General features: G+C 38.4%; 1 protein-coding gene across 18 annotated transcripts in view; it reads right to left on the bottom strand.

Moving 5' to 3' along the window:
• The window catches only part of TENM2 (teneurin transmembrane protein 2), a 753,358-nt gene that overhangs the window by 255,094 nt on the left and 485,210 nt on the right, over window positions 1–13,054 (bottom strand). For 9 of the 18 annotated variants that reach the window (XM_028717464.2, XM_028717467.2, XM_028717466.2 and 6 more), the window contains 2 exons: window positions 4,195–4,251; window positions 3,491–3,700 (listed from right to left, as the gene is read on the bottom strand). The exons of 2 other annotated variants lie outside the window; for them this stretch is intronic. In XM_028717464.2, coding sequence (XP_028573297.1) covers window positions 3,491–3,700; window positions 4,195–4,251 — 267 coding nt within the window. The remainder of the gene's footprint in view (window positions 1–3,490; window positions 3,701–4,194; window positions 4,252–13,054) is intronic. 7 more of the 18 variants (XM_028717468.2, XM_028717470.2, XM_028717472.2 and 4 more) reach the window with 1 other exon arrangement.

Raw genomic sequence — 13,054 nt, 5'->3', positions numbered from 1 at the left:
GAAAAAGTATTTAAAATCAATGTATTTTAACTGCAAAAAATTGCAATTGAGGAGCAAAAATTGCAACTGAGGACCAAACTATATGTTATCTTAACTGCATGGTGAGCAATCTAATCCGGATATATATATAGGCCACCAGAACATGTTTCATCAGGACTACACACACCAGGAATAAAATACAACCCATCCTTCCCCTCCCCTCCCCAGTCAAAAATTCCTATCAAAAATCACTTCATCTGCTATGCTGCAATTAGACAGAAACCAATGAATAATAAGAAATTCTACATATTATTAATTTCTACATATTTTTAATTATATTTTTTTTCTGAAAGTTTTTTTAAATAAATACTTTACAGTAAGTTGGCATTGTATTTGAAGAAAGTGCATTTTTCTATTTAACTTTAATGGTAGTTTTGAGCAATTAAACGTCATTCTGCTGTAAAAAGGTTGAATTCATTTGCTGCGTGGTTATGCTAGTTATGATTGATGTCACTTCTGCAAATGATAAACCAATCACCTCAATGATGTAATGTCATTTTAAGAGTGCTAGAATCTAATTTCTCTCAAACTGTAAGCTCTGATGAGTTCTAATAAAGATTTATTGTAGATTAAAGACCTTCATAATATCAACAATGGATTGCTCATTTGATGAGAGATTTGATTATGTATTTTTTTTAAGCATAGGAATTTTCCATGTATATGAAGAATGGTTAGCAGAAAAGGCACAGAGCAGTGTAATCAGATGACTATCTGCTCATCTTTGGAAAGACTCATAATAAACAGATCTAGGAATTAGTATCTAATTGTGAGGGTTGACATAAACGTAAGTATACATTTAAGTCAAGTAGCATAAAGCATTTGTCTAAGTGATACTTTATTAAAGGCAACAAAATGAACTTAGTACACTAGTTCAAACTCACACAATTATTTTAAACCTGCACCCAACAGTGCCTCTATTTGTTAAATCAGGACAAAAAAAAAACAGTAAACATGCTAGATCTCACCTAATACCCTTGAATTTCAAAATCTAAGAATTCTCATCTACAAGAAGTACTAGATACATATTTCCTCTGCACCCCTCTTCATAATAATAATGAATCTTGGCTCTAGGATTTTTAAGGGTGAAAATAAATGGCCCAACAGTTTGTTAATTTACAGCAGCATGAACTATTTTGATACTTTGAAAATCAGCCTGCAAACTGCATGCATTCTTACTAATTTATTCAGGTGCAATTACTGCATTGTTCTTGTACATCTTGAAAAAAGAAAGACGACCCAATAATACAAATACATTAAATCATCCAAGATACACCTACAGGTTCCAGGCAGCAACTGAATCAGAAAAGTCACAATCTAACGCTACTGAAAAAAGGAGGTATTTATCTTGCAGTGCTACACATATCAGGAAAATGTAGCTGAAACATAACCGTTGCATATTTGCATTCAGGACTGATTATTGTTGAATTACCTGATTATCCTACTTTTAAAATGAGAAGCACATAACTAGAGCGTATGACCTATTTCATGCTCCATTCTAAAAAGGAAGGAAGTGTGAAAGTAAAAATGCCAGAAGAAACACAAAGCAGCATGGCGCTTTTAATTATTTTTGAAATACTTTAAAGGTTTGGTTGCAAGATGTGCTATAATACCAGCAGGTGAATGAGCAAAGTGAATTCAGACCCCCTTCAAACAGACTGGCTTAAACGTTTAGGGCAACGTCAGCCACCTTGAGTCTAATCAAGGAGAAAGGTGGGGTGTAAATAAATGTTTAATAATAATAATGTTTAAACCTATTTTGCTGTCTACTTGTTTTAGTTAATTTATGCATTGTGTACTATCCACTAATTTTGAAGTGGTTTATAATAAAATCAAAATACATAAATATACAAGGAACATGATTTCAGATGATTAATTTGGATGCAGTAAATGCTAAATATATAATATCAATATCTATATAACTAAAATTGGAGAAGACAACTACTAGAGAATATTATACAAATTTCTTATCACAACACCTCAAATGGTGAAACTTTAAACTTCCATGTAAGCATGCTTAGAATAAATGGTGGCTATCTTTTTTCATTAACAAAATATTGACGCTTTTTCATAATACAGCACCATAAAAAACATACTAATCTAAATGAAAACAAAAACAAAAAAGAGAAAAGAAATGCAAAGTCCTCTCTCAAAGGTAGATCTTAACGCTTCTCTCACACAGAAAGGGGTGGACCTTCCCAGCTCACACTTACAAGCTTCCCTTTGTTCTCCCACACATCCCTGCCTCTCACACGGGGGTCCTTCACCAGCCATGAATGGTGGACATCTTAAGAGAATTGTGATCTCTTATGCTTCCTTCTCAAGAGAAATGACAGCAGATTCCAACTCAAGTTCATTCCTCCAGTTTTACAGCTCATAAATGCTGAGAATACTGTTCACTGTAATGTGTTAAAGCAAAAACTCAAGTAAAAAGTTTTACCGGTATTTTATTTACTAGTTCTGGATTTACACATCCATTAAGCATTGTGACATATTAATAGCATAAATAAGCAGACATGTTACACTACTTTAAAATGGTACTATAATAGAAAAATTGGGATAATAAGATTCTTTACTTTTATTTTTAAAAAGGTCAAAGAGTAAAAAAGGTCTAAATTTGAAATGGCAGAGCCTCCAAAGACTTTTATACAGAATCTAAAATGATACTGAATATTGGAATGAGTATTGAAACCAAACTAACCTTTAAACGAAGTGAAGAATCACAGTCTACCAGTCTGTTTCCCAAATTTTTGATGCCTGTGTGTGAAAACCACCTGTACCTGGTTTTTCCAAGTACTCTACATTGCTTTTACAGCATCTGAACTCTGACTTGTGAAAGGATCTTCAGCAAGCACTGAGTTATGCAAATCAGAACCTACTTTCTCATGTAAAATGGAACCTACTTTCTCATTTAAAAATACAATCTAAATGTTTTATAAGCCAGAAGTCAATTTCAAAGGGCATCACCATTGCATGAAGACTGGAAAGTTAGGATTAGCTGTTAATACCGATATGAGGATAGTGTGAAACATAACAACAGGGCCAGCTTAACATTTTGCATTTTAAAAGCCAATGTATTATTCTATATAAATGCAAAGCAGTGAAAACCCTATCGGTTATATTTTTCCTACAAACAAGTACAAACCATAGATGAAGATTTCCATCAGTTAATAAGGCACATTAATGGTTTCAGTTTCATATAGATAACTACTAATTCAAAGGAAACACTCCCAAATAAAACTTTGTCAATGAGATATCAAATGAATATTCATCTATCAAGATATAAAACATTAATCTAATAAAGCATTCAAAACCTCCAGTTTTTCACAGTTACAAATATTTGCCCATTTCTCACAACGTTCATGCTTGAGTCACTGTTTTCATGACAACTAGAAATTGCTCATTTGAGCTAATAATTTTATAATCAAATGCCACATGTATAGCGTTTCCTTACCACTGCTGGAAGTCTGCTGTGGCCCTGAGCATGCTCTTAGCAGGTATGAATTTGGGGAGAACTCCTCATCAGGGTTGGTATCCATGATTTGATGGGAAGTATTGCTGTCTAGCAAGGGCATCTGGCAGCTAACTGGTGGTGGATTATGGGAACTGGGCAGCTGAGCGGATGGGAGAAGGCTAGACGAGGATGTAGGTGGAATGGGACGACCTGGGAAAGAGGACAGAGGGATCAAAGTTCAGCAATGAATGTAATGAAAGAAACCACAAACAGTAACACTGAAATTGTTTGTTACCACATATGATTACAGCTGGGGCTGAATCAAAATACCCATTGTCAATTGGTATTGACTCTCCCCTTTGCATCATATTCAAGACGGTATGATCAGCTGTGTTGACAAGGCATTCCAAGAAAGGGGATTGGCCTCTCCTGATAATGTCTTCACAGCATCAGCCTGTATCAGGCTATATGAACCGATGCTAGATGAATGAAAATAAAACCTATTTGTAAAACAGCACTGAACACACACACTTAAAAACCCCTCATCACTAATTTTTTTAATATAAGAAAGTTTTAATGCCAATAATTTGTTTTAGAGGGAACAAGCAGTTTTCTATACCCACCAATTGATCTAGCATCAGATCCACAATCACAGAATAAAAATCCCACTTGGAAGCATTTTGTAAGCCAGTTATTTTCAGTACCTAAAAGAAAACAGCACTCCTCCCTCTGTTGTTTTCTGCTCTGCTGAACCAGGGTTTCTGAATGTTGTAAAGAAAAATGATATGAACTGGACTCAGAAAACTTGACTGACACATTCAAGCCCGTTTAAAAAACAAAAGCATTATTCACAAAAAAGCTTCATATTGAAGCCTCCATTCACTGAGAGATGGGAGTGAAAGGCAACAGGATTATAAAAATATCCCTCATAAGTACCAGTAATGCACACCTCAGTAAGCCATTGCAGATGTTGCTCCATTTTTGTAAATTCAGGCAATAAATTATTTTGACTCCTGCTGCTGCTACTACTACAACTACTACAGCATTACACACACAATCTACAAAGCATTGCACAATAAAATGAATACAAAAGCAAAAAAACAAAACCCATTTTAGTTTCATAACATAAATGAGAAATGCATCCTAACTCAGTATCAGCAGCAATGCTAAACTAGCTAAGTAGTCCCAGGAAAATCTCTCTCAAATAGCAACCCAAATTCTAACTAGAGTGCTGGTAACATTCTCTCAAGTCAGACTCAAAGAAAAACGTTGAGGGTTTGTAAAAACCTGCCTGAAACCAGACGACAGCTTTTGAAATTTCACCCTGTATCAGATCAAGTCTGAGCTGGAAAATAATTCCTGGCTTCCCTTCCCATATCCTTGGGAGCTCTCCCTGTTACCATAATCCCCATTCTCCCAAAAAACACTCCTTCTTCCCTTACTTGGCAAGCAGAAGTGGCATGTGTTTTAACATGCAGAGAGGAATGAGTTTTCTCCTACTTCCTTCTGTCCTTCCCTCTTGTTGCCCCCCCCCCCACAGAATAGTAATTGAAGTAGCTCTTTCAAGAACATCTCCCATGAATCCCTTTCAACTACTGCCACTCATCATGCTGTGGGACAAAGAAGGAAGGAAGGAATTCTCTTCCTGTGCACCGCCATTATGTTTCCTGCCAGCTGTCACTTAATAGGCAAGTAATGGAAATGGGGATGTACTGGATGGGCACTGAAACAAAGGTTATTTGGGAACAGGTATGGCTGGTGGAACACGGGGCATTCCTAGCTCAGAAAAATGATCAGAGTTCTCTCCAATTTTGGACGAAGAATTCAGCTTGTTGCCAAATTAATCCAATGTGTCTGAAGACAGCTTGCCCATCTCTAGTTTTAATTATCCTGCAAGGTGTACAAGGTGTTGTACAGGTGTTGTGAAGTGGGTTTTGCCGGTTCCAGAAGGGTTTGTGTAACAACCAATAAGAACCTCCTCTAAGTCTGAAAGGGAAGGGAAATGGATGGAAGGCTGCTCTATTAACCTTAGAAGATTAAACTATGTGGAAAGATGGTCTTCAGTTATGCAGGGCAGAATCTTTAAAACACTGAACATAATACTACACTGGAATTGGGTCCAGAAATAATTTGATAGCCAATGCAAATGAGCAAAAATAAGTGTAACATGTTCTTTGGAGAGTTTGATCTTTCAGGAGTATTATGGCACCATCAAGGAAAGGTAAACTCCCAGGCTTATGTATAGCAGTCCTAATAAAATTAGCTGTCCTTTTTTGTAGACTCAGGTGGCACCTGTCCCATCTTGGAATGTTTATTTTAAATCTGTGTCAGAGTTCCACACATAAGCACATGAATTTTAATTTGCCAAAGCAAATTGCATTCCAACATAATCATGATTTTGAAATGGATTAATATGTTGTACACACCAGCACATTCCACCCTATACATACAACCTACCCAGAGCATAGTCTTCATGGTTACATTCCAGAACACAGTGTGTGCCCTCAGTGAAGTGCTTTCATAGCACAATCTCCAAGGCACTTGAGAAAGTCATTCTGTGGGTCTGTTTCCCCTGGAAATTTGTTTAAACACTATCTTACCCGCAGGGTATTTATGTAACTTTGTGGCTGTACGTGATTGGCTTTCAAAAAATCTGTATATCCACATAATAGAGAATGTATTGAATTGTGGTTGTAAATTGTGCAAACAGGTACCAGAATGAAAATAATGTATATATTGTATTTTGCTGCTGAAAAGGTATGGTTGACAAATTAGAATTAAGTTAAGCCAAAACATTCTTTGGTTTAATCAGAATTGTACATCATATTTCTAACTGCTTCTATCTTCCATATAGAAACCCATCAATGCACAACAGAGGAAAACATCCTTCTATATGCACCCTTCTCTATTTTATTTTTCCAGCTCACCACACCAATCCACCCATCCAACAGAACTTAGTGCAGGAATACATGTTTTAAGGCCTCAGCATTAAATGCTGACTCAACAGAGTTGCTTGCCTAGGGTCAGGACAATTCTCTGCAATTACAATTCCTAATGACTGAAGCACCTAAATGCCCAAGCTTCTTTCTTGCTTTAGCACTTCAAACATGGAAGGATAGATGGCAGGAGATTCTTTGCATTGCACATATTCATCATCCTTGTCAGGGAAAAAGAAATTAGAGAAGACCTGCTGCTTGACTGATTTTTGGGAGGAGTAAAAATGGTTTGTGTCTGGTGAGATGGAGAAATTGTTCAGGAGTAGCTTAACCATGTGGAAATGTGACCTCTGTATTGCTGCCAAGGTCAGTGAGGCATACAAAGCTCTGCTGCATATATGAATTAGCTACAAATGTTAGAGAAATGGGATTTTACAGTAGTTATTTTCAACTATGGTTTATACAACTAGTTATAATCATGCAGTAAAATATAGAAAGGGGGTTATCTGAAATCTAAGGCTTGCAGATACAGTATCATCGAAGTTAATGATACTTATTTATCCAGTACTAAAGGCTGATTTATATACTGTTGAGAAATGTAAATCTCAAGCAACATGGACATGGGGATTTTGCCCTCCTCCCCTTTCATTCTCAAAACAGACTGTGTGAAATGACAGATTTGAAGAATCACAGATATTTGCATCACTAAAACAATCAACATCAGAGCAGGCTTCTAAAGCAGGAATTGTACTTTGGAAGACCCCATGGTGCATTATCAGTAGGAGACACTTCCAAGCCACAGCCATAGGGTGGATTGTGCCCCCACCCCTGCAGTGCAAGTTGAAACTTAGAAAGAGGCCTGGCATCAGCACCTGGCATCACCATCATGTAGATCATCATGGCTGACAGTGACATTTCTCCTAACTGCTGTGCACCAAACATTCTGTAATTTCACAGCAATATGGCCATTCTCATAAAATCATTGTAGCTTCCACTCCCCCTCTCCCAAACTTCAGGAGCACTCTTTTTTGGATGTCGGCCCTAACCACAGCTATTGGTTCATAGCAATTAATCAATTGCAACAGCACCTAACTAAATGTATGCCTGCATTTTAGACAATCTAGTAGGTCACGGTGGGTGTGTTAAAACTGTATGTACATTTTAAAAAGCATTACTGCCTTGGGTGAAATGGAAGCAAAAAAATGCAAGCTTCAAGGTTTGCTACAAAAGCAGCCCAACACTTTTTCAGTACCAATAACTCTTTTTCCTAACCTTATCTAAGAGATGTGTTTACTGGTGATAATAATAATAATAATAATAATAAATTTTATTTATATCCCGCCCTCCCCAGCCGAAGCCGGGCTCAGGGCGGCTAACAACACTAAAACAGTACAACATTATAAATACATTCTAAAAATTAATTAAAATACAAATTGATGGCAACCATAGACTAAAGCTTTGTAGAGATTGCCAAAGGAGGGAGTCAGGCTGCGCCCTGACCAAAGGCCTGGTGGAACAGCTCTGTCTTACAGGCCCTGCGAAAAGATGTCAAGTCCTGCAGGGCCCTTGTCTCTTGCGACAGGGCATTCCACCAGGTTGGAGCCGCAGTCGAAAAAGCTCTGGCTCTAGTTGAGGCCAGCCTAACCTCTCTGTGGCCTGGGACCTTCAAGATGTTTTTATTTGAAGACCGTAAGTTCCTCTGTGGGGCATACCAGGAGAGGCGGTCCCGTAGGTACGAGGGTCCTAGGCCGTATAGGGCTTTAAAGGTTAAAACCAGCACCTTAAACCTGATCCTGTACTCCACCGGGAGCCAGTGCAGCTGGTATAGCACCGGATGAATGTGATCTCGCAGCGAAGACCCCGTAAGGAGTCTCGCTGCGGCATTCTGCACCCGCTGGAGTTTCTGGGTCAGTCTCAAGGGCAGCCTTGACCAAAGTTGTTGTCATAAACCCATGACATGTATATCCTTGTGAAATATTACACTGTATGTCAGAGAAAATTAATATACAGATTCAGATTTATTGTGGTTCTCTTTCCAACAAAATGACTCAAGCATCAAGAATTATATTTGACACACCTTGCATGGGAAAAAATATCCTGTATATGAGAAATTCTCACACATTCTGACTGTGTTTAAACACCACATGTGAAATATAAGGAAAAACAGGAAGGAGCTTCATATTTTGTAATCCACATATGCTCAGCCATATGTGTGTGTTTTCTAGCATGAGCTCAGCTTGACCATATTTAAGAAGAAGTGGTAAAATTCTTTTTAAAAGTGATATGCGGGTCATCATAATTAAATACAATCTTTTTAAATAAATTCTGCAGCCCTAATCATTTGATATATATGAAACATACTGCACATACTGCAAAAGTACAGAACAGATAATACTCATAATACATTCCATCATTTTGAATTTTATCTTTAGCACAATTATTAAAGTATTTATTGTTACCATGATTAGTAAAGATTTCTGTAAAATCACAAAGTCATAAAGTTGTTTCCCAATATTTGTAAATATTTTTCAGTGACATATTAGTAAATGTTTACAGAACTATGCAAATACCAGAAAGAAATAAAAACAAAATAAAATAAGGTAACTTCTTCAAACACACACACAAACTCAGAGCAAATAAGAGAACAGGCACAGGCCATAAACCAATCCTGTTTTACTTCAAATTAGTAGCTATTATACTATTGTATAATGTGAGACAAGTTTCATCATCCAAATTGTAGTCAACCTTAGAAATGATATATGATTGCTGCACTGTAAAAAGTTGTAGTGAGCTGGCCAAGAGTAGAGTTGTGTACCCGATCTCTGAGCTTTTCGTGCACACACACAAAAGGGAGAGTAGGAAAAGTTCCCAAACACATTTGTGGAGGAAAAATTAATGCACTTTTCAAGCATTTCATATGAACACTTGAAAAGTCCCATTTAGCAGCCACCACATTCCTCCTTGCCCTGCTTCTTGCTAGTTCCCACCCATAGGAGCCGACTCCTAGGGGCCATGGGGGCTTTGGTACCCGCAATTATTTTTTTGAGGAGGCTGGCACCCACAAAGTTGATGGGCATTGCCATTCAAAAGGTGTGTGTCCACCATGTCATGTGATCAGTTATGCAGGGTGGGGCTTACCTGGGCCTCTGCAATATTTAATTCAAGTTGACACCCAGTCCCCACCATTCCCAAACAGAAATGCCTTATCTTGAATATGATTTGGGATAAGAAATGGTGAAGAGCACAGCATCGTTTCCTCTCCGGATCCATGACAGGGAATGATATACAATATAAGTAAGAAAAAGCCAAGAAGAGTCGCCATTGGCCTTTTGTGTCAGCTGGAAAACTTTGTTTCCTGTACTATCCCTTTGCCCAAGATAATGAGTGTGAGCACACACATATGACAATGTGAACTAGCATTTTATATTGAGATCTGTGGATGAAGGACAGTATACAATATTATTATGATTATGCTAAATGCTGTCCATTATCTTTCACAAAGTAAGCCCTTTTTTCTGGGAGAAGGTGTGGTACATTGGCAGCAGGGCTGACCCAAGACATTTTGCCACCTGAGACAAAAAAAAAACTTGCTGCCACACCTACTCCTTCTCCATGGGTGTGCATGGTACCATGCTCCTGCTTCCTTCATTTCCACTGAGGGTGCACCATGCTGCCACCACACACCCCTCTTCCTGCAGGCAAGCCACACAGCTACTATCCCCCCACAGCAGGAGCACAGCTGAAGTGGAGGTGGAGGTGACTGCGGCAGCTGCAGGGCATGGAGGAGGAGTGACATGGGAGTGTGGCAGGCCCATGACATGGCAGTGAAGGACATGCTCCTTGGGCCCAGATCTGTTGCCTGAGGCAACCACTTCATCAGCCCCTAGTTCGCAGAGGGAATAAGACAGCGGTAGAAGAAGAGTGCCAACTCCAATTTGATTCAGACCCAGCTTGAAAAGGGCTGGACCTCCTTTCAATTTGGACTACGCTTTACAAGTGGGGGAAGTTTGCATTTCAAATTTCCCCGTTCAATACTTGTCCCATTTCTACAAGCAATTAGAAATATATTGAGAATAGCAAGGGATCAAGCTCACTAATGCATGGAGTGGTACTATCATTAAGTACAAGCCCATCTCCTGGCATGCCAGTAACTGAAGCTCAAATTACACGAGAGTCCCCTATGTTTGACAGCTTTTACTACCTCTGTATCAGTGAGGAGGAAACAGCCACTAGTAAGAATCAGTCTTATATCTACAATCCTGTAGATGGCTTGGCCATTAGGCTTCAAAATGTCTTTGTCACAGAGTGATGACTGTTAAAATTAAGAAATACTTCAGAAGCATGACAACCCATGAACAGTCTTGCTTTGGAGTCTCACAAGGACCATCATGGGAAATCAGTAACCCTGACTTATTGAGAAAAATGAGAGCATAAGAAAAGCCTGGGTATGTGCAGTACACCATGCATACTCTTATTGCTCAGGCATCCAGGAAAGAAAACAACTTCCTCACTCTTGGAGAGCAAATAGAGCAGGATAATATGCAAGTTAGCTTCTGCAGGCCTACATGAGAGTCAATTCCCATGACCACTTCTGATGTGCTAAAATCACCATAAGGTGATGTTTACCCAGCATTTTCACATCACAGGTTTCAAGTGATAGCTCTCTCATGTTATAAAATTAAAGGTTACCATATCTTACAGGTTAATTATGAGTCTTAGAATTTATTTAACCTGTAATTTAATGAAATTCCAGCTCAGAATTTATCACGGGGGGAAACAGGGAAAAAGCACCTTGTGTAACTGTATGCTTTCCTGAGTCACGTATTTGGGGAAGGGGAGCATTTAGATCAGAAAAACAGGGAGAAAGTGGTAAATATCCTCTCCCATTTGCTGCTGCCCCAATCCAATTAGGGAACACCTGCAGTTGAAAGTGAAAGTGAAATATCAGGAGATTATATTATAAACGCCTGCACAACATGTTGTTTGACCCTCAGCAATTTGGAGCTAATTGTTTACAAATTTATATCTACTATTGTATACTTAATATTTACATTTAAAAGAGTAGGAGAGAACTCATATTAGAAAAATGTGTATTCTGGCATGAATCCCTCTTCTGCATATTCAGAAGGCAGTTTCAACTGGTGGAAAGAAAAGTAAGAGCCTCCCAACCTTCTTCATCAGAAGCATGTGGACATATTTATGTATGCAGTAGTCACAGTCCTTCACTTGCTACATTGCTTTTACTGTAGTTCAGGAGAAGATATGCTTGTGGCAACAATCTGCCTACAGATGTGAAAGTCAAGGTGGCATCTATATACAGGCTAGTCAAAACAGTATATACTGTACACTGTAGGACAAATAGTAAATGCTTGAGTCTAATGAGATTCCCCATTTTGTGCATTTTTGACCCATTTTGTACAATGAAGATGAAGACTAATTACTTTTTTTTTTGCATGTGAAAGGGTTGAAATCCTATTTAAATACATTTGACAAGATATGAGAATTCCTTCCAGCGAAAAGATAGCTGATATTGTGTCCATATTTTAATAAAGTACATGATCTTAAAACAAAGGTTTCATGCATTTATCCTTATGGTATATGTCACTGGAATATTCCATATGCCTAGAAGCATGTGGCCAAATAATTAGATAGTTAATTTAAACTAATATGTAAAATTCAGGTGGTCCTCTGTTATCTGCCCCTCCTCGTCTCTTTAAAGTTGTGGAAATGTACTGCAGCAGTTTAAAATAAAAGCCACAAAGGGTGTAATTCTCATGTCAGAAACTCTAGTTGAGTGGCTAGGGAAAAAAATCATTTGCACTTGCTCAAATAACAACTTTGGGGATTCATAAAAGTGTGCATCAAATGAAGGCCTCGGCTTACATCCTAACTAAGCTTCCACTGGCGATAGCACTGCATTACATTTTCCCAATTTTGCCTTTACTTGATAGTCATTTTCTCCCTCAAATATCTGTTCTGGGACCTTCTGAAGCATCTTGAGAGATGGCAGAAGGGGCTGCAGGTGGAACGGGAGATTGACAAAAATTTAAAAAATTGCTGTCTGACCCCCATACTCCAGCAGGAGTCTCTGTGAAGGGGAAAAAATCCTTGGTTTGTGGAAAGCTAGCCCAAATGCCAAGATCTTTAATTTTTCTCCAGCTCAGATCAAAAAGTAAAACATTTTTACAGGCTCTCAGATCTCTCTCAACCTGTTCTTTGTTTGTTTGGAACATGCAGCTGTGTGATGGTGGCAGGCTCTGACCACCTCATTTGGACTGTACCTGCATCACAGAGGTGCATAGCCTCTGTCCACATGGTCTGTATCCTACAAAAATGCTGGATATATATCTTTGAGAGAAAGCTTTCTCACATACATACAGACTGGCTGCCTTCTCATATAATGCTAAAACAAACCAAGGCTTAGTGTGAACAAGCTAGGTTCCAGGAAGTAAGTTTCAGCTGCTTTGCTCCTTCCCAGTCATTTTAGCTCAGCACAGCTTGGCAGCTAAATAAATGTTTGGCTTAGCATGTTGAGGAGAAAGCTTAACTAAAATCTTGGGTTTATACGACATGCTAAGCCAAGCCTTAGAGCTGGACCATAAAGAAGGCTGATCGCCAAAGAATTGAT

This window comes from Podarcis muralis, chromosome 2, assembly GCF_964188315.1.
Source record: "Podarcis muralis chromosome 2, rPodMur119.hap1.1, whole genome shotgun sequence".
Classification (NCBI taxonomy): Eukaryota; Metazoa; Chordata; class Lepidosauria; order Squamata; family Lacertidae; genus Podarcis; species Podarcis muralis.
This window is presented reverse-complemented; position numbering and strand designations above follow the sequence as displayed.